This window comes from Centrocercus urophasianus, unplaced genomic scaffold (assembly GCF_019232065.1).
Source record: "Centrocercus urophasianus isolate 14NV4802_14NV808 unplaced genomic scaffold, USGS_Curo_1.0 seq_12, whole genome shotgun sequence".
Taxonomy (NCBI): Eukaryota; Metazoa; Chordata; class Aves; order Galliformes; family Phasianidae; genus Centrocercus; species Centrocercus urophasianus.
This window is the reverse complement of record NW_024884364.1, coordinates 8,844,841-8,861,777: the sequence shown is the minus strand read 5'-3', so window position 1 is coordinate 8,861,777 and position 16,937 is coordinate 8,844,841. Positions and strand designations below refer to the sequence as shown.

Below are 16,937 nucleotides of genomic sequence, written 5' to 3'. Positions count from 1 at the left end.
AATCTTGAAAACCAGTGTTGGTGACCATTAGTCCCAAGTCCAATCAATCTGCAGGAAAATGCAGACTTGGGAGGTTGTTGCTCACAGAGTTTGCTTTTCTGCAAATTGATATCCCTATTTCTCAAAGAGAGCAAAATAGAGACAGGGACCCTGTTGGAGGGGTTTTATTGTGGGTTTGTGTTTTTTTTTTTTCCCTTATACTTGGGGAGAGCCTTGTGAAAGCACATCAGACAAAGCTTGGGGCTATGGACTTTGATGTTTTTCCCCCTTCCCTGTTACCATTCAGCCTTGAGAAAACACTCTTCAGCAGAACAACTTAAATTATTTAACTAGCCATTTGCTTCACTTCAGCTTTGTGATTCTTTTGGTTTTTTTGCACGTAAGTATCTCTTTCCTGTAAAACACACGTTGGGACGTCCTCCTCTGCCTCTCTCTTCCTAGATTGATCTCAGTCACAACAGTTTGGGAGCCATGACAACTCAGGAATCGTGACAGTAATTATGAGAGGTTTTGAAAGAGAATTTGTCTGCAGCTGTTGAGCTGCAGCTCCTTCTGTAGCTGTAGCAATTCATTTGCCCATCAAATACAGTATCCCCACCTTGCACAGACATACACCCAGAGAACTGTGCCCACATATTTTGGGCTGTCTCTCTAAGTGCCACCTTCACTCTTCTTGCTGTCTATTCCATTCTTTGAGGTATCTCTGTCTAGATGCTGGCTGCAGCACCAACTATGCAGTGATGGTGGTGGACAGAGGTGGGTTTGAGTCTCACTGTCTAACTCTGGAGCTGTGTGTCAGGTAGGTTGCAGCATATGGCAGGGCCTCTCTGCCCACTGACTAAGGGTACTTGTTTCAGGATGAGCTGAGATCGCTTAGTCTTCCCTCAAAACCCCAGTTTGTTTCTTCAGCTTGGTTTGGCTGAGGAACAGTGGGGAAGGAGGAAAATCCCAGCACCATTTGCTGTTCAGTTGCACCAGAAGAAAGCCGCCAGAGCAGGCTTGTAAATATTACACACAGTAGTAGGAATCTGACTGCTACAGGGAATTTCTCACCCCCCCCCAGTGCTGTTTGGATTTACCCACCTGGCTCAAGTTCTACGTACACCTGTCAGCTGAGGGTGACAGCATCAGTGCCAGCAGTCTGTGACTGTCCCCTTGGAGCTTTGCCTGGCCAACTGGTAGTGTACATCATGAGCCATGCCTTCTCTTCCTCCTCCTCCACAACCATGAGCACGAGGTTTTGGTCCCACCACCAGTGAGGAAAGTGGGTATCAGCCCCATCTGAGGCCTTCTTTGCTTCCTAAGTACAAACAGGGGGTTTCAGCCTTACTTTCCTTCAATGGTTGAGGAAATAAAGATCTTTTCTTTCTTTTTCTTTTTTTTTTTTTTTTTTTTTTTTTCCTTCCTACCTCCCTTCCCTCCTCCCCTGGTCTCTACTTTAGCAGGATGAAGCCAGCTCATTCTGGTGCTGGAAATTTAATGGAGGGGAGATATGAGGAAGAGAAGGATGCTACCAGGAGGGACTGGCCCCAGCAGGAAGGAGATTAGAGGCAGATTGAAGTTTGTCCACAGTAGAATAATGAGGCTTGCTCACTCATGTGCGTTTCTCTCCTACTTCTTCCTACTTCTAATGTCTGACTCATATTTGTCATGACAGTGATATTGCCATTTTCCATTGCTCTCACCTTGTCACCCACATGCAAACAAACCATCCAACAGTTTCTGTGACAGAGACCTTTTCAGCTGAGCTCTGGACTAGCTAGCCCCCGCTGCCACTGGCAGGGTTTCTGTGTGAACGCTGTATTTGCAGGCTATGTTCACACGCATCATGCTTTTTTAAGCCTGCAATGTCTGTTACACTGACAGGGAAATAACATTTTCCCACATACAGAGAAGAAGTGCTGCAGATTGTTGTAAAACCTACATGGGCTCATTAAACAGTAACTTCAAGAAAAACTGACTTTAGAAATTTATAAAGCTGCATTTGTTTCTTCTCTTTTCTGTCAGAGATGACAGTTGTTTATTGAAGACTGTTACCAATCTTAGCACTCATTGCTTTTATACTATGAAGCCTCCTGATTACTGATGAACTTCATGAATGCATTCACATTACTTCAGTGGTCCACATGTAAGAGCTTCCTCCAAATCCTTGCAGTGGAAACCTTCTGGATGAGTCTGATCTGTCACATGCCACACAGCTCAGGACTGTCACATGCCACACAGCTCAAATTAACTCCTTGGTATGTTACCCTAATTATTGTTTGCTAAAGAATCTAGAAGGAAATTTATGCAAAATAGATGGTCTTTATAATAACCTCCAAATAAACTAAATGTTCATGCTGAGCATAAATTGTCAAACAAAAAGCAGAAGTAAAGGAAGGTCAGATGGTCCTATACAGAGTTGAGAGTAACCAGAATCAGGTGTTTCTTCAGCAGGTGAGGTTTATGCGGCCATGTAAGCTTTTACTTTATTCAGCCTCATGTAAGGCATGTAATCAGCAGTTAAGTTGATTAAGGAAAGAAGACTGAACTAAGTGCAGGAATCCATTCAGTTGCTTGCTTTGTTTACTGTTAGTGTGGAACCCATCTACCTCTTCAGATGCTTCTGCTTGGGACTCATGCATGGTGCTTTTGTAACCAAAAGCTTTTTGATGTAGTGGTTTGGTCCTGTGGGTCGAGAGGACCTTTCAACCCCATTTCTTCACCGTTACTGTGTGTTTGCCTTGGAGGACTCCATGGTGATGATGTGTGTGTGTGTGTGTGTGTGTGTGTATGCACACTGGAGTGCACCATGGCTCCAGATTGTCTTTGTGTGACAACAGTTTCCCTATGTTGGACTGCACACCACTGGATCATGATGTCCATGTGACTTGAAGTGTGTTAATTGATCTTACAGTCAAGCATGCTGTGTTATATTCTTTCCTGGTGATTAGGTTTTTTGCTTTTTTTTTTTTTTCATTTGAGTCACAGCAGTTTAAAGCAGTGCTGAGGAAAGCTGTTTGTCCATATATGCTTTTAAAAGGAAAAACAATGCAGGACTCGTGTGAAGTGTTCTGTGAAGAGGAGACTAAATTGAACACGATCTTCAGTCTTGCCTGTACTAGGGCTGCAGTTGGGCAAATTCTTTGGACTTGTGAAGAAATTTGAGCATGTGTTCATCTATGAATTATTTTTTTTAACTGTACTATTTGCCTAAAGCCCTATATTTGCAATATTGAAGCCATATATTCTCATATTGTACAAAATAATGCATATAAAACATCTCTCAGCACATCTAAATGCACACTTGCATATAGAATCATCATGCATGTAGGCACTCATCTGCTTCTCTGTTACTTTTAGAATTATATCATCTGCCTGCTTGACTACGTACTTTTTAAATGAAATGGGTGAAATCATACTGTATCTTCTATTGCACATGCTGATATCCTCTTATTTTCTAATTTCCTTTACACAGAGATAATGAAAAATGGTGATATGAAATTGAGATGTTCGTTATCCCCCTCCTCCCCCCAAATGTTAATGTTGACACACAGAACTAGTCTAGCAGAGAAAGCGTATTTGGTCCAAGTCATCCTCAGTTGTTTTCTAATTACAGTGACAGCACAAAAATAAAGCAAGCTTACCTCAGCTCAGGAGGCTTATTTCTGATGTATCCCAGGCAGTTCCCTCTGCTTATTCACTTGAAAAGGGAAAATCCACTTGAGTAAATTAAAAAAAAAAAAAGACTTTAAATAATAAGGAAGCAAGGGATTCAAGGAATTATATCTGAGCTCCTGATCCACTTGTTCTACTGAATTGCCAAAACCCAGCTCCGGTAAGTAGTAGCTCAGAATGGTTTTTCTCCCTTCGTTTATTCTGTGGGCTGAGGCTACAGGAATAAACCTGAGACAGTGCTGCATGGGAGAGACAGCGGGGGGACCTTGGCACGGAGTTGGACCAAACTCTAAATATAGCCCATCCCACTTTCCGTGTAGTTCTCTTCATGCACTGAAGGCAGATGACCTTGTCAGAAAACTGACCTCGCAGCATGTCACTCTCTACAAAGAGAGAATCTAAAGGAACAGGACTGCAGTGTGAGAGGACAGAAAAGCAATCAGCCATCTGCTTGCAGCACATGAATATAGGTATGAGCTCTATTTTTATGGCAGTTGCAACTGATCGAGTTGTGATGTGCTTTATTTGACCATTTGGACACGTGTGCTGCATGCCAGTTCACAAAAGGCTTTTACAGATGAGAGATTGCATTGTAATTTCTAGTCTTGAATAGAGAGTACTGACATAGATGAATAGCCTGTCGCTTTTCCTCCTTTGTAAAATGTTAATTCAGCAAAGTGGATAGTATTTCTCTTTTATATTCCATTAATCTTCATTCATATATAAAAGGTTTCTGTCTAATAGAAGATGTTTTCTCTCACTTGCTCCTGTAGTGAGATTTTTGGGAAAATGTTATTTAAATCCACAAATGTATATTCCAGTATTATATAAATTAGAGATGCTAGGGTAGCTTGAAAGGGTGATGCAAAATGCAGTGTCTGAGACCGAATGGCTGAGAAATGTTTAGGATATGCAAAGGAGGAAGCAGGAGAATAAGAGGCTTAGAAATATAGCCACTGGACATTGTATCTCAACAGATGGTCTATAATCCAGTGAGTTTGCCACTTGAACTCTGTTCAGGGAATTTTGTTCTTAACCTGAAGTTTAATTTTATATGAGTTAACATGTTGCTCTTTCAAATGGACTTGATGTTGCTATGTACATGAAGACCTCTAATATAGAAAGGTTGCAGAAGTCTGAATAACTCAAAATGCCTTTTTTCACATTTTGTATTGGGTCATCAAGGAGAGTTGAGATAAAAGCTTGTTTGCAGTACTGTTCTTTAATGAGATATATTTCTTGGTAGTGACGCATAGCTAAGTGTATGCTACGTTACATATGTGCATGCAGTTTTTAATGTTCAGAGAAAACCTGGGAAGATGTCAGGTCTGTGATAGCCTTATACCATAGGATTATACATCTGCAAAACATGCACGAGTCAAAAAGGCTTTTAGCATGAGCCAGTAATATCAGTGGTCAGTAAAATATCGATGCGTATCTATGAAAAATAATGTAATATGCGCTGTTAAGTTTTTAAAACATGTGCTGTCTATTTTTTATGGAAGCCTACTGTTTTTGGCAAGTTTTGCTATGTAATTTTATCATGATCTATCAGCTTCAAGTCCACAGAGTCAGCCAGACTCCGTGTTACCTTCACAACAAGAACTACAGCTGTGAAGCCACAGCTGCTTCCCAAGACAGTGAGAAGACAGTAGGAAATATGAGTCTCTCGCAGTGCTTAGGGAGACATCACATCTGGGCTGTACTACATTCCTGGACAAGACTTAATCATGGCCTGGTCTATGCCAGCACCCACCAATGAAATAGTTTTATGGATTTCTCCCAAGTTTTGTTTGCAAGGTTTGCTCCCAATTTACCTATTTCCTTTTAATTAACAGAAACAAATATTTATAGGAGAAAAGATTATAACTAATGAAGGATAGTGGTTGGTTTTTTGTTGGAGAAGTTGTGGCTTTTTTTAGAATGGCTTTTACATATATTTCCTCATGCCTGTTAGGATTGACAGCTACTTCAAACCAGATTTTTGGGATTCTCCTTCATACAGTCATACTTTCTGTAATGAATACTTGTCAATTGATTTTTTTTTTTAATGATTAAACCCGAATTCCTAGGCATCTGTAGTTGTTCAAAGATCCTATGGGATGTTTGATAATGTAAGATGTGTGGACCACAATGTACAATTTGGTCAACTGTATTCTGATGTATTTATTTTTTTTCCCTATTGCCCAAATTTTCAGAGTTAGAATATTCTGTTACTATTGCACAGCATTGCTGGCATCCTTTAACTTGTTTCTAAAGTGCCTGTAAGGTATACAAGGCCTGGCATCTGTCAAGAGGAGAAGCCCTTTTTACAAGGTTAAGTATTTAATTGTTTCATAACATTCATCCCGTAATATTTTAAACATCCCAAACCCATACTACTTCTAAACAAGCCAAACAAAATCATCTCCAGTTTCCTTATCTCTCAAAGAACATGCTTTTAGGCTGAAATGGAATTTTAAAGAGCTTGTCAGAAGGGTAGTTTTTGAAAGAACAGAAGTAAGAGTAATGAAGAGGCTGCAGTGACTTATGTGCTATCTGAGCCTTTGCTCTTTTTGGAGTACTTGAGCAGACAGCAGAAGTGATGTGCACTCTGTGCTGATGTGTTTCTGTATCTTCAGGCTCCGGGTGCTTGTTTGACAGGCCAGTCGTGAAGAAATTAGGTTGGATGGCAAACAGTCAGTCTGTCATTTTCCTAAAATGTGAAATCTTAGTGTTTGCCTTTCATCTACCATGGGTTTGAAAGCCACAGTGACTGAAAATGAACATCAAGTCCTCCCTCCTTACCTCAGTGGTGACATTTTTTGTCATGTGAGACAGGGGTGGGATGTCACATTCAGCTCACATCTTGTGGAAGTGTGAGTAGTTTTTACCAGACTAAGTGTGACCTACTTTTATACTTGACCAGTCTCTTTCTGTTTTTTGAACGTGTTTCTGTCTTATAAGGCAATATGTGAGAATGAGAAGGTCAAATTATGAATAGGCTGGGTTATAGCTGTATTGCAAGCTAAGCTTAACCTTATGTGAGGTAGATTCTTCTTCTGTACTCACTTGTATGCAACAGGATTTCCTCTGACCTTGATTCCAGGCACGCCCTTCATTTTGCATTTTGGCTCACTGCTAGTCAGTAAGTCAGAAACACTCTTTTTGTGGCACCAGTTTTGAATATTAAAGTGTTAAAAATTAGGTAAAGGGAGAAATGAGCTGTGGGAGACTTTTCTTGGCACAGTCTGACAGGTGATTTCATTTGTATGCTAAATGACTCCCTTAACTTCTCCTCTTTCAGTGTGAGAAAGAGGAGCCCCAGCTGAATGTCCTCTCCTGCAGTTTATCTGTAGTAGATCTCTCAGCTGACCAGGGATGGTGTTTACACATGTTAACATGTTGTCTTTGTAGTACCAACTATTGCCAGTACTTTTAACATGATACATGCTGGTCTTGCAGACAGTTTGTAGTAAGTTCTTCCTTGACACAGGCCCACTGAAGTCATTTTCAGTCTTCAGTAGGACCATGTCTCTTCCTGCTCTGTTGCATATTGTGTGCCTTTCTGTGTGCTTCACAAATGCACTGTAAAATACACTTATTTTAAAGTACCTCGGGCAGGCCAAGTCTGCATTTCAAGGTATGCTCACAGATGTGAGGTCTTACTGTTGTGCTGTATTAAGACTGTTCTGGAGAAGGAGTTCATTCAGACAGAAGAGGAAAACAGCGCTTAGACCTTGGGGGGATAGGGGCTGCTCTGGGGTAATAACATCACGTCTGGTTATCTTGGAGATTGCCTCCATGTTGGGCTGAGATAACTTTGTTCTCTGTTGCAGTGGGCAATAAAAGCTGTCAAAATGAGAGTCAAAATGAAAGCCAAAATGACCTAACTGCCAGTCACCTGCACGTGAACTTCATTGCTTTTTAACTTGATCGGCTTGATAACCATCTCCCTATCCCTCTCCTTTTGTCAAAGAAGAAGCTGTGCTTGGAATACTTCAAAATATTTGAACTGTCAAACCCTTTTTCTTATTTAACCAACTCCCTGTCCTGTTTCATTGAAAGACTTCATCTGTTTCTTTGCATGTTGGTGGGAGTGATGACTGGGGTCATGACACTGAGCTTTGTGTTCCTTCTGCCTTGTGTGATGATGATGCTGGAAAGATTTGTTTAGATATTTTCATTGTTGCTTTCAGGCCGGCCTTGGTGATCAACAAAACTTTAGGGGCAAGAAAAATTCAGGCAAATGCATTGACATTAAGATTAATTGATCTGATTCACTGCAAATTTGGTCCAATTTTAAATGACACAAATATGAAAATGTCTGATTTCAATTGTGCTTTTTTCCCAGACCTTTCTGTCTGCCCATTCCATTATTACTTGCAAAGAAAAGGAATCTAAAATAACAGTTTAAAAAAAAAAAATAAAAAGGCTTCTGCCCAACACACTTGGCATTTTACTTAGAATCAAATATTTTTCAATCTGCTGGCTTTAAAGCTGGAAGCCCAAGAAGTGCTTTTTCCCCAGATTAAGTGACCAATAGATAAAAACGTAACCTGCAAAGCAGCCTGAAATTATTCCATCATAGCATGCCCAAATTGAATGAACCATGCTCAGTAATAGAGTAATGTCAAGGACACGTTTTCCTGCAATATGTTTGAAACTAGAAAGAGAGAATAGCAAATATAAAATCTATTTCTGCAACATCCTTGATGTTTTTTAAAAATTGAAAACATGGGTCCTATTTAAAGTTTAGTTTTAGATATAAGGCAATTTTAGAGCAGTCAGGGGAGGAAGGAAGTCAAGGGTGGAAAAAGGGGGAGGAATGAAGTTTGTAAAAATAAATTATATACAAGCTTTGTTTTCCTATATGCAATTCTGGATTAGTATTGATACATAATACTGGTGGGAGTAAAAGAGAGAATGCAGGAATTTCTGTAGCAGTTCAGACCTGTGGGCTCTTTTAGCCCAGAATTCATCTCTGTCTGTGGACAGTGCCAGATACTTCAAATAAAAATTGAAGGAGTCTCCCTCGTGGATGCAGTTTCCCTCCAAATTCTAGGGTAGAGATAAGTTTAACTAAAAGAAATGAACTTTTCCTATAGCGCCTTGTTTCGCTGGAGGTCTTCTGAATGCCAAAGAAATGTCTGATCTCACTGAGCTTCCAGGTTTGAAAAAAAGAAATATCCCAAACTAATAGAAAGTATTCTCTCAGGTGTCTTTGCTTACATAAGCAAAATAATATTTTTTTTCCCCAGTCAGTTAGGCTCAGTCCTTAAAAGACTGAGCTATTTATATTTGTGGTCACTGTAACTCCTGTATTCACCACTTTATACTAGCAGAATGGCACTGTGGAAGTTGAAAGTGTCAATAGTGACGAGATACAACAGCAAGCACCAACTGTATGTGCTAGCTAGTATGAACAAAAGTGCATTCACATAAAAGCATGTATTGTTACCTCCTGTATCATTAAAGCTTCATCTGCTTTTAAAATAGTGGAATAAAGGACAAAGCAAATATGCATTCTTTGTGGAGGTAATTGTTAATAAAGTGGATATTTAAAGGGAACCTATTAAATTATCAAAATGTCTGAGTGCTTCTTTATGTATGTATATACATTCATCTACATGCTTCTGCATTAATGCATGTGTATATATATACATTCAGTATACCTACTGATGCACTGAGATGTAGGTACGTATATTGAATCTGTAAGTTAAAAATCCTTACACTGACTGAATCAATTTAAAATACTGTGATCATTATCATAAGTGAGAAAGTCTATTCATGGCACAGGGTGTTAAGTGTAAATGTATTTTCCATCTCAGCATGGTTCAAAGCAAAATGAAATATAACTACCTAATGACTGGGAAGCCTGTTAGTGTGTGCCATAGTGCTGATGGATAGCATGGGAGAGAAACACAAATTCCAGAGCACTTCACCTTCTTACTTATATCAAGAGCATTACACAATCGTTTAGGCTTTGGTGACTTGTGGTTCCATAATGTCTGCCCATTACAGGAAAGCAGATGCAAGAGATTGTTGTGCTGAGCAGCATTGCCCCTTCAGCAGTGTGTTCCAGGAGTGCCTGCCCGCTCATCTGCACAAGAGAGATAAAAGTCAATATTGCATTAATCAATTAGCTTCTGCCTTTGTGTCAACTGTTTATTAAGGAAGGATTTGTCCTCTTCTTTTTGGACATAGAAGAGTGTCCTGGGTAGCTTCACACCTCAGAGCTGGGCAGGCAGCACTGCTGATGTGGTGATGTTTGAAGTCTGTGAGCTGGATACCTCTACTTTTATTCACATTGAGTTATGATTTATTTTGTGGATAACCTCACTGAGTTCAAGGTAACTATCTGCACAGGGAGATGCACTGGTTAACGTGAGCAAGAATGGCAGGGTCTGGCCTGTGGGACTTGAATGTCTAGAATGAAACCCTCCTGTCATACAGGAGTTGACGCAGTGTCACAGACTATCACAGCTTAAAGCAAGCTCCCACCTCAGCTGAGATGTGAGCGACTGTTAATGAAACGGACAAAAAAATACTGCTTGTATGATGTAAAATAATCCGATTCTGCAGAAAGATGCACAAACTGGAACCACTTTTGCAGATGTTTGATGAGTTTGGGGCTGGGCATTGGTTTCCTTTTTTTTTTTTTTTTTGTTCCCAGCTGATAGTGGAGGGGGGCGTTGCATCATGAAGTGCAGCCCGTAACTCAGATGGGCAGTGAACAGGTGGCACATTGTTTGTCAGGCTATTTCATATCATGGAAACCATTTGTCCAGTTTTAGATTGCTATTACCAGCAGTGTATCTTCTAGTTATGAGAAAGAGAAGAGGTTATTTAAAACTTAGGCTGCCCCTGTTTGCCTTTCAGAACATGCCAAGTGGGTTTTAAAAAGGAATGCCTAAAGATCCCAGACATTTTTCCATTAGTTGTTTAATGCTGCTCTCATTTATTTCCAATGTGGAGTGAATAGGTTAAGAAAGAGCTGTCTCAGCAGTTCAGTTCAATGAGACATGGATGGATAGACTTAGAAATGGTGTTTGAGGCTCAAGTAGGGATGAGCAAGGACAAAGAGGGGGACTAGTTCTGATCTCCTGGGTGTTCTTCATTTTAATGGTCTATATACAGCCTGTTTGGATGGAGCGCAGCCAGGACTTCAAGACTGCAGAACTGGTATGTATAAAAGGTGACACCTCTCAAGCATCTCTTCAAGTCAGGTCAGAAGAGACAGACGAATTATATGAAATTATAAATTGAAATGAAATTATATATGAAACTATATGAAATTATATTATATGAAAGTCTCCAATGGACTCTCACACCCAGAAGCTGCTCTACCAAAATACAGCATAAGCAATTTGCTGGGAAGAGGGTGACATAGAAGGAAACAAGCCCTTGATCAAGCAGAGCAATAACACTAAGTGACCAAGACGCATTTTGAACTTTCAAGAGTATGAAGGATGATACAATTTTTGAGCTTTTTCTGATGAATACCTGAGACTCCATAGTGACAAAAGATTCACGTGCTCAGAGACTTTGGAAGGGGATGACCATGGGGAAGAAGGTGGTGTTGTGCAGAGAGATATGTGATAGAGGAGCATCAGGCTCCTTGGAAGGAGAGAAAGTAAAATCCCAGTCTGGAGCCACAGATGTTTGAGCTCTACCATAAGAAAGAAATCTTCAAATTTGTATCTTCACCTGCTGCCCTGTGTACAGGACTAAATACATTGGTGGAGTGTATTAACAATAGATTTATAATAATTTATATTGAAGTAAACCCATGTCACCATTGATAAAATTGAATTAAAAAAATAAAAAATAGGAGTAGGCTTTGGAATGCTTTCTCCTTTTGAATTCTAGTAGCTAATAAACTTTCTCAGAAAATCTTATTCCTTCAGCTGATGTCTGCTGGACACTCTTGGAACAGAAACAGCCGTGTTTCAGCAGAAGTGGCCGTAGTACTACTGCGAAGAGGCAATCAGTCTTCTTGCTCATGATCTAAATGGCAGCTCAGTAATTCAGTCAATCTGACTCCGTTCCTTCCCTCAGAGGACAGGACTTTGCAGCTATGTAAGGGACACCTTGATGTTACAACTAGCCTATGGCAGGGGCTAACATGAGGGACATCCCTGCTATTCCTCTGCCATCAGCAACTTGCCTCACATGGGGTCTTATACTTTTGTGGTCATAGACTGTTTACAATTTTTTTTTCTCTAATGCCACTGTCTTTCTAAATCTATTGCAGTTTGCCAAGAATCTAATCTATATCAAATGAGATCTCATGATAAATGGCACCCAACCTGCTAAAATATTCACTGATTTTCTCTGATTGCTAGCTTTAAGTTCTCAAACTTTTGAAAACTCTTAAAAGCTATCATAACTCCATTTTAGGATGCTGACTGTGACTCAAGCTTTTCAAAGTGTAATAAGGAATGGCAGTTGCAAGACACCATTTTCTGGGCAGATTTATATACAGAGTTTGTTACCACTATGGATTTTAGAAGCTATGGCCATTGTTGATTTTATGTTACTCGTCCTCTGGCCTTCTCTTTATTCTGCTTACTGCTAGTGATTGCACAGGCGTTATATAATAATTGGTAGTCAGATCTTCCATACTTTGTGTGATGCTTATGGAATTTTACTGTTCCTATTCAAAATAAATAACTTTATCTTTGAATTGACAGCTTCCAACTTCAGCATATGGGTAGTCTGAAGAATCACTAAATCCAGCAAAGGGGAAGGAAAAGTTGAAATATTCCAGATTCTAATTATTCAGTTAAACAGATGATGTGTCCGTGTGTACAGTTTTCTTCCCTAAAGTACTCTGTAGACAAAACAGGTGAATAAGAGTATGAGTGGAGACATTTTAATTTCAATAGTTTTTGTTCAGAACATAAGAATTTCTTATAGTTGTGGACATTTTGCTTAAACTGTGGGAATGGTGCCTTTACCTTAAAATGTGCTTACAGAAAATGTTCATATATTTTTTTAAACAGTAGGAGATTATGCAGATCTTAGAATTCTTCCTCTTGCAGATAATCAGGTGTCAGGCGTTCTGAAATTCTAGATGGAAGTTGGGGTGTTTTCTGTGTTATTTGTGTGTGTGTGTGCATTGGTGAGAGGTGATTTTTTTCTTCCTCCATCTGCAAGACTTCTCCTTGTAGAAGGTGATGACTTACTCCAAAAGGAATATCAGCACATTTAACTGGAATTATGTATTCTACTCAGTGATCCAACAGCCCATAGAGCTGTAACTACATAAGTACAGAGCTATAGATCAAAGATTGTATTTAACTTGTTCAGGAATAACTCAGAGAGATGTCATGGAGTTTGAGGTCCTGGAGCTCTTCAGAAACATCTTCTTCCAGTGTTCACTGCAGGTTTATTTCACGTAGGTTTATGGATAGATTACACATTTTCTACCTGTGATGGTAGCTGCAGATGGCACTGATTATACAACATGCTAGAAGGATGCAGAAATATATCCTGCAAGATTAAGCATTTTGAAGAGGAAGCAAAAACTGGAACTTCTCTTAAAATAAATTTCAAATACTAGTTTTCTAAAATGATAAAATTTTCCATTCCAGCTGTACTTACTGCTAATCTTAAGGTTATATGATTTTGAAAATATTGCAGTTGAAGATCTTACTCCTATTTTTTAATTGCAAAAATAGAAGATGAGTGAAAAACATAAATGAAAGCTCCATTTTTTTTTTCCTTAGATGCTTCGGATGATGAAGCATCAATTGAAAAACCAAGTGATGAGACAGCAACATATAAAGGTCCTGATTCCAAACCTGCCGTGACAAAGAAAAGAAAACAGGTATGTAAGTTTAGCAGTTGTGTAGACCATAGAGATGATATTGCAAGTGAAATGTAATCCCCGCTGATTCACTATAAAAGGATGATTTTCTTCACTTTTTGCCTTATCTGATCATATGATAGGATTTTTGTATATTTTTTTTAATTATTTTTGCATTATTTGGAAGTGGTCTCCAAGTGCATTTTGATAATAGCTTTTGTTTGATGCCATGATTGTCTCCAGCTAAGAGAATGCCTACTGATAAATGCCTGAGTAGTGCTACTATGTCCTTATATTTTCCCTTTATATTTCCCCTTATATTTGCCCTTATCTTTTCCCTTTCCCTGCACACGGAAAGTCCTCAAAGCTGTGTCTTAAATGTTGTTTTGCTTTACACAGAATATATCCAGGAAATGGCAGCAAGGTCTTTGTCAGTCAGCATCGCTTTAGCAGGACAGAATTATCTAGACCTCAGCTTATTTCAAGGAGTCTCTTGTTTGAAAGTTAATTTCTTCTGCCTTCCGTGTATCGTTGAGTAGTATAGACTGAATGGCTGTCAAGTTGGTAAAATGACATTGGAGACTATCTCTCCTTGAGAGTATGGATATTAATTTAGACCCTAGGTCAGTAGTAAATTCACTGTATGATGCCTAGCCAATAGCCCAAATGAAAATCCTTTGTAACTCTGTTCTTTGTTTAGTAACAGAGAAGTGTAGTACTTATTATGTTTTGGTGTCTTTCCAAAGAGACCAAAGGTGAAATGAGTCAAATGTCTCAACTGATTCCACATTTTGATCAGGAAGGAGAAAACTAAGTAATATAGGAGAAAGCCTTTGTATATGCCTTATCTGAACATCAAATGCAAGGAATTCAACTCAGTGAGGATGCCTATGGAACTTTTTTTTTTTTTTTTTTTAAATCGCAACTACATTCACTTATGTATTTAGAACAAAGTAAAGATGGGTTTTTTTTTGGAGGAGTTGCTTTGCCCATTCTGTGAGAACATTAGAAAGGATCTCTGACACAGATTACCCTGCTGAGGAGGACTGGGTCTGCTCAGCTGCAGTCGGCCTCCTGCCTCAACTCTTTCGGTAATATAAAGAACATTGGTCTGTGTTTTGGAACATTCTAAGTTGATGTTTAACAATAAAACTGGAGGCAATGATTTTTTGGGAGCTCAGTTGCCTGTGTTGTTGCATATCTTTTAGAGCAAAACTCTTGCAAAGTTTGGGTTTACAAGCTTTCTCTAAAGGAAACTAGTAGTTCGTAGTTTCAGTTCTTCTAGCAGTCTATCCTACTCACTCATTTCTGCCTTATTCACAGGCTGGAAGCTATTCTGCAGTGGTCTTGGCGTGTTAAAGCCAGTCAGGAGACAACCAAACAGAATTATGAACATTTATGTTTCCATTCTGCAGACTGTCCACAGAATTGCAATGAGATGAATAATTTGTCTCCAATCTGAATGGAGCATTGATGTGTTTACTTTGTCACAGGCTCCAAAAGTCAGAGTACATGGCTGACCTAGAATGTAAACTTTCACACACATGCAAGAATGTTTTCACTTTACATTTGAATTTCCAGTAACTTGGCAACTTCTTAAGAAAAAAGTTGTGTTAGAAATATAATACAGGAAATATTTTATGTTCTGTCTATGATTAACAAACAAGGAATTTATGACATTTTAGTTCATAAATCAGTGGTCTCAGCATAAATTTCCTGTTTTCTGCATTTTAAGAACTTCCACATAAAAATAGCATAAAAACACAGAGCACAGGGGAGCCATGTCAAAAACCAGCAGGTTGTCTGCTTTGTGTCTTGCATAAGAAAAGCATGTAAATGACATTTTCCTAAGGGTGCCATGCAAACAACTATTGCATGAGTAGGTAGGCAGCTAATATTTGGTTAAGGGTCAGAAGTTCAGTTAGATCAGATACTTAAATATTTTAGACTACAGATCATCAAAGACACGTAGATTTACAGCCATTCACCACCGTGAAGTTTATTTTTCTCTAATGTCTGAATAGGACTTGCTAACAGCATGCCATGCCTAAATACCTATATATGTTGCTGTGAAGAAGGGATTTTTGAGTCCTAACATGATTTTCTGAGGAAGCAAGCCTGCTGTGTGCTTCAGTTGCAGTTGAAAGAGAGGGCTATACACTGTCATCAGAGAAGAAACCAGTCCATGACACTTTTAAGCGTTTGAATGAAAGGCTTCTAGTCAGAAAATTTTGTTTCTCATATAAATTATTTTTCAGCTCTGTTATTTTTTTTCCTTCTTTACATATATACAGGTTGGGAGCTTGCATGGAGTTGGAGATTTATATAAAACAGTTCATACAGCACGTAAAGGAAGAAATGGGCTCAAAGTGAACAAGGCTTTTTTTCTTTATACTGAAAAGGTCATAAATAGTGATGATGTTAGCTAGGATAAAGATCCATCATATTCTATGGGAAGAAAGAGATTCAGGTTGGCCCATTTTTTAGCTTTTTGGTTTCTTGATAGTATGTCATGACTAAATCAATTCACAGGCTTGTTCTCTGCATAAAATCTAATGTCAAACGTGGAATTTATGATAGTAACACCTGGCAAGTCGACTTCAAGTGTCTTGGACAGCTGGAATACGTAAGGATAGATCAGGAACTTAAGGCAGAATGTAGCTGTGCTTCAGTCTCAATGTCTGGGAATGCTAACAGCAGGGCTAGGAACAAAGAAATGTATGGTGTTCTTCTTATAACCACTAGAATCTAAGACAGGACAGAGATATATATAAATCATGAAACATTAATCCTGAAGCACTTTTTCTAAATGAAGTGAGTTTGTGCTTGCAGTTAGTTCTTTGATTATTCCTGGCAAAACAGTGGGGACAAGTCTTTACTTGTTATGGCAAGATACCGTCCCTGTCACAAGTTCTTATTGATCCAGGCTGTGTTATATTCCAGCCCTGTCAAGTGCTTCGCTGGCTCTATTTAGTCCCCACAGCCACATCTGCTGTGGTAATTCCTCAGTATCATTTCAAGCCTCAGAGAGTTTCAGAGCTGCTTTTATACATAACTACTGCTTCAGCAAGTGCATGACTCTGTATCACACAGCACAGTAAACAGGAGCAATCAATAGGTCATTTGTTTGCAAGGAGCATGGTGGTTCCCTTGTTGCTATATCTGAGTTATCAGGGGAAGCGGGGAAGATAGGAAAGTGGATTTGGAGAGGCACAGACATGCTGGCCAGGCTCATGTAGAACAAGTGATTATGAAGGGCCCTCCTGCTGTGACAGCAGCACAGGAAGCACTCAGAGGGGCTCAGCTGTTCTGAACCTCTTATTAATTTTTCTCTGGCCCTGCTGTAGTTGCCCTGAAAAGGGAATGAAGGAGCAGCTTCTCTGGCTTTTGATCAGACTCTTTTCTGCTCGTTCTCTTCCTCCAGGCCCACCCCCGGGAGCACTACTGGACTCTGAGTTTTTCTAATGCTTCTTGTGATGAGTCGTCT

General features: G+C 39.3%; 1 protein-coding gene across 3 annotated transcripts in view; it reads left to right on the top strand.

Moving 5' to 3' along the window:
- The window catches only part of CMSS1 (cms1 ribosomal small subunit homolog), a 229,784-nt gene that overhangs the window by 197,505 nt on the left and 15,342 nt on the right, over positions 1–16,937 (top strand). For 2 of the 3 annotated variants that reach the window (XM_042809998.1, XM_042809999.1), the window contains exon 2: positions 13,371–13,471. In XM_042809998.1, coding sequence (XP_042665932.1) covers positions 13,371–13,471 — 101 coding nt within the window. Of the gene's footprint in view, positions 1–4,023; positions 4,128–13,370; positions 13,472–16,937 lie in introns of those variants that run through there. The other variant, XM_042809997.1, reaches the window with a different exon arrangement.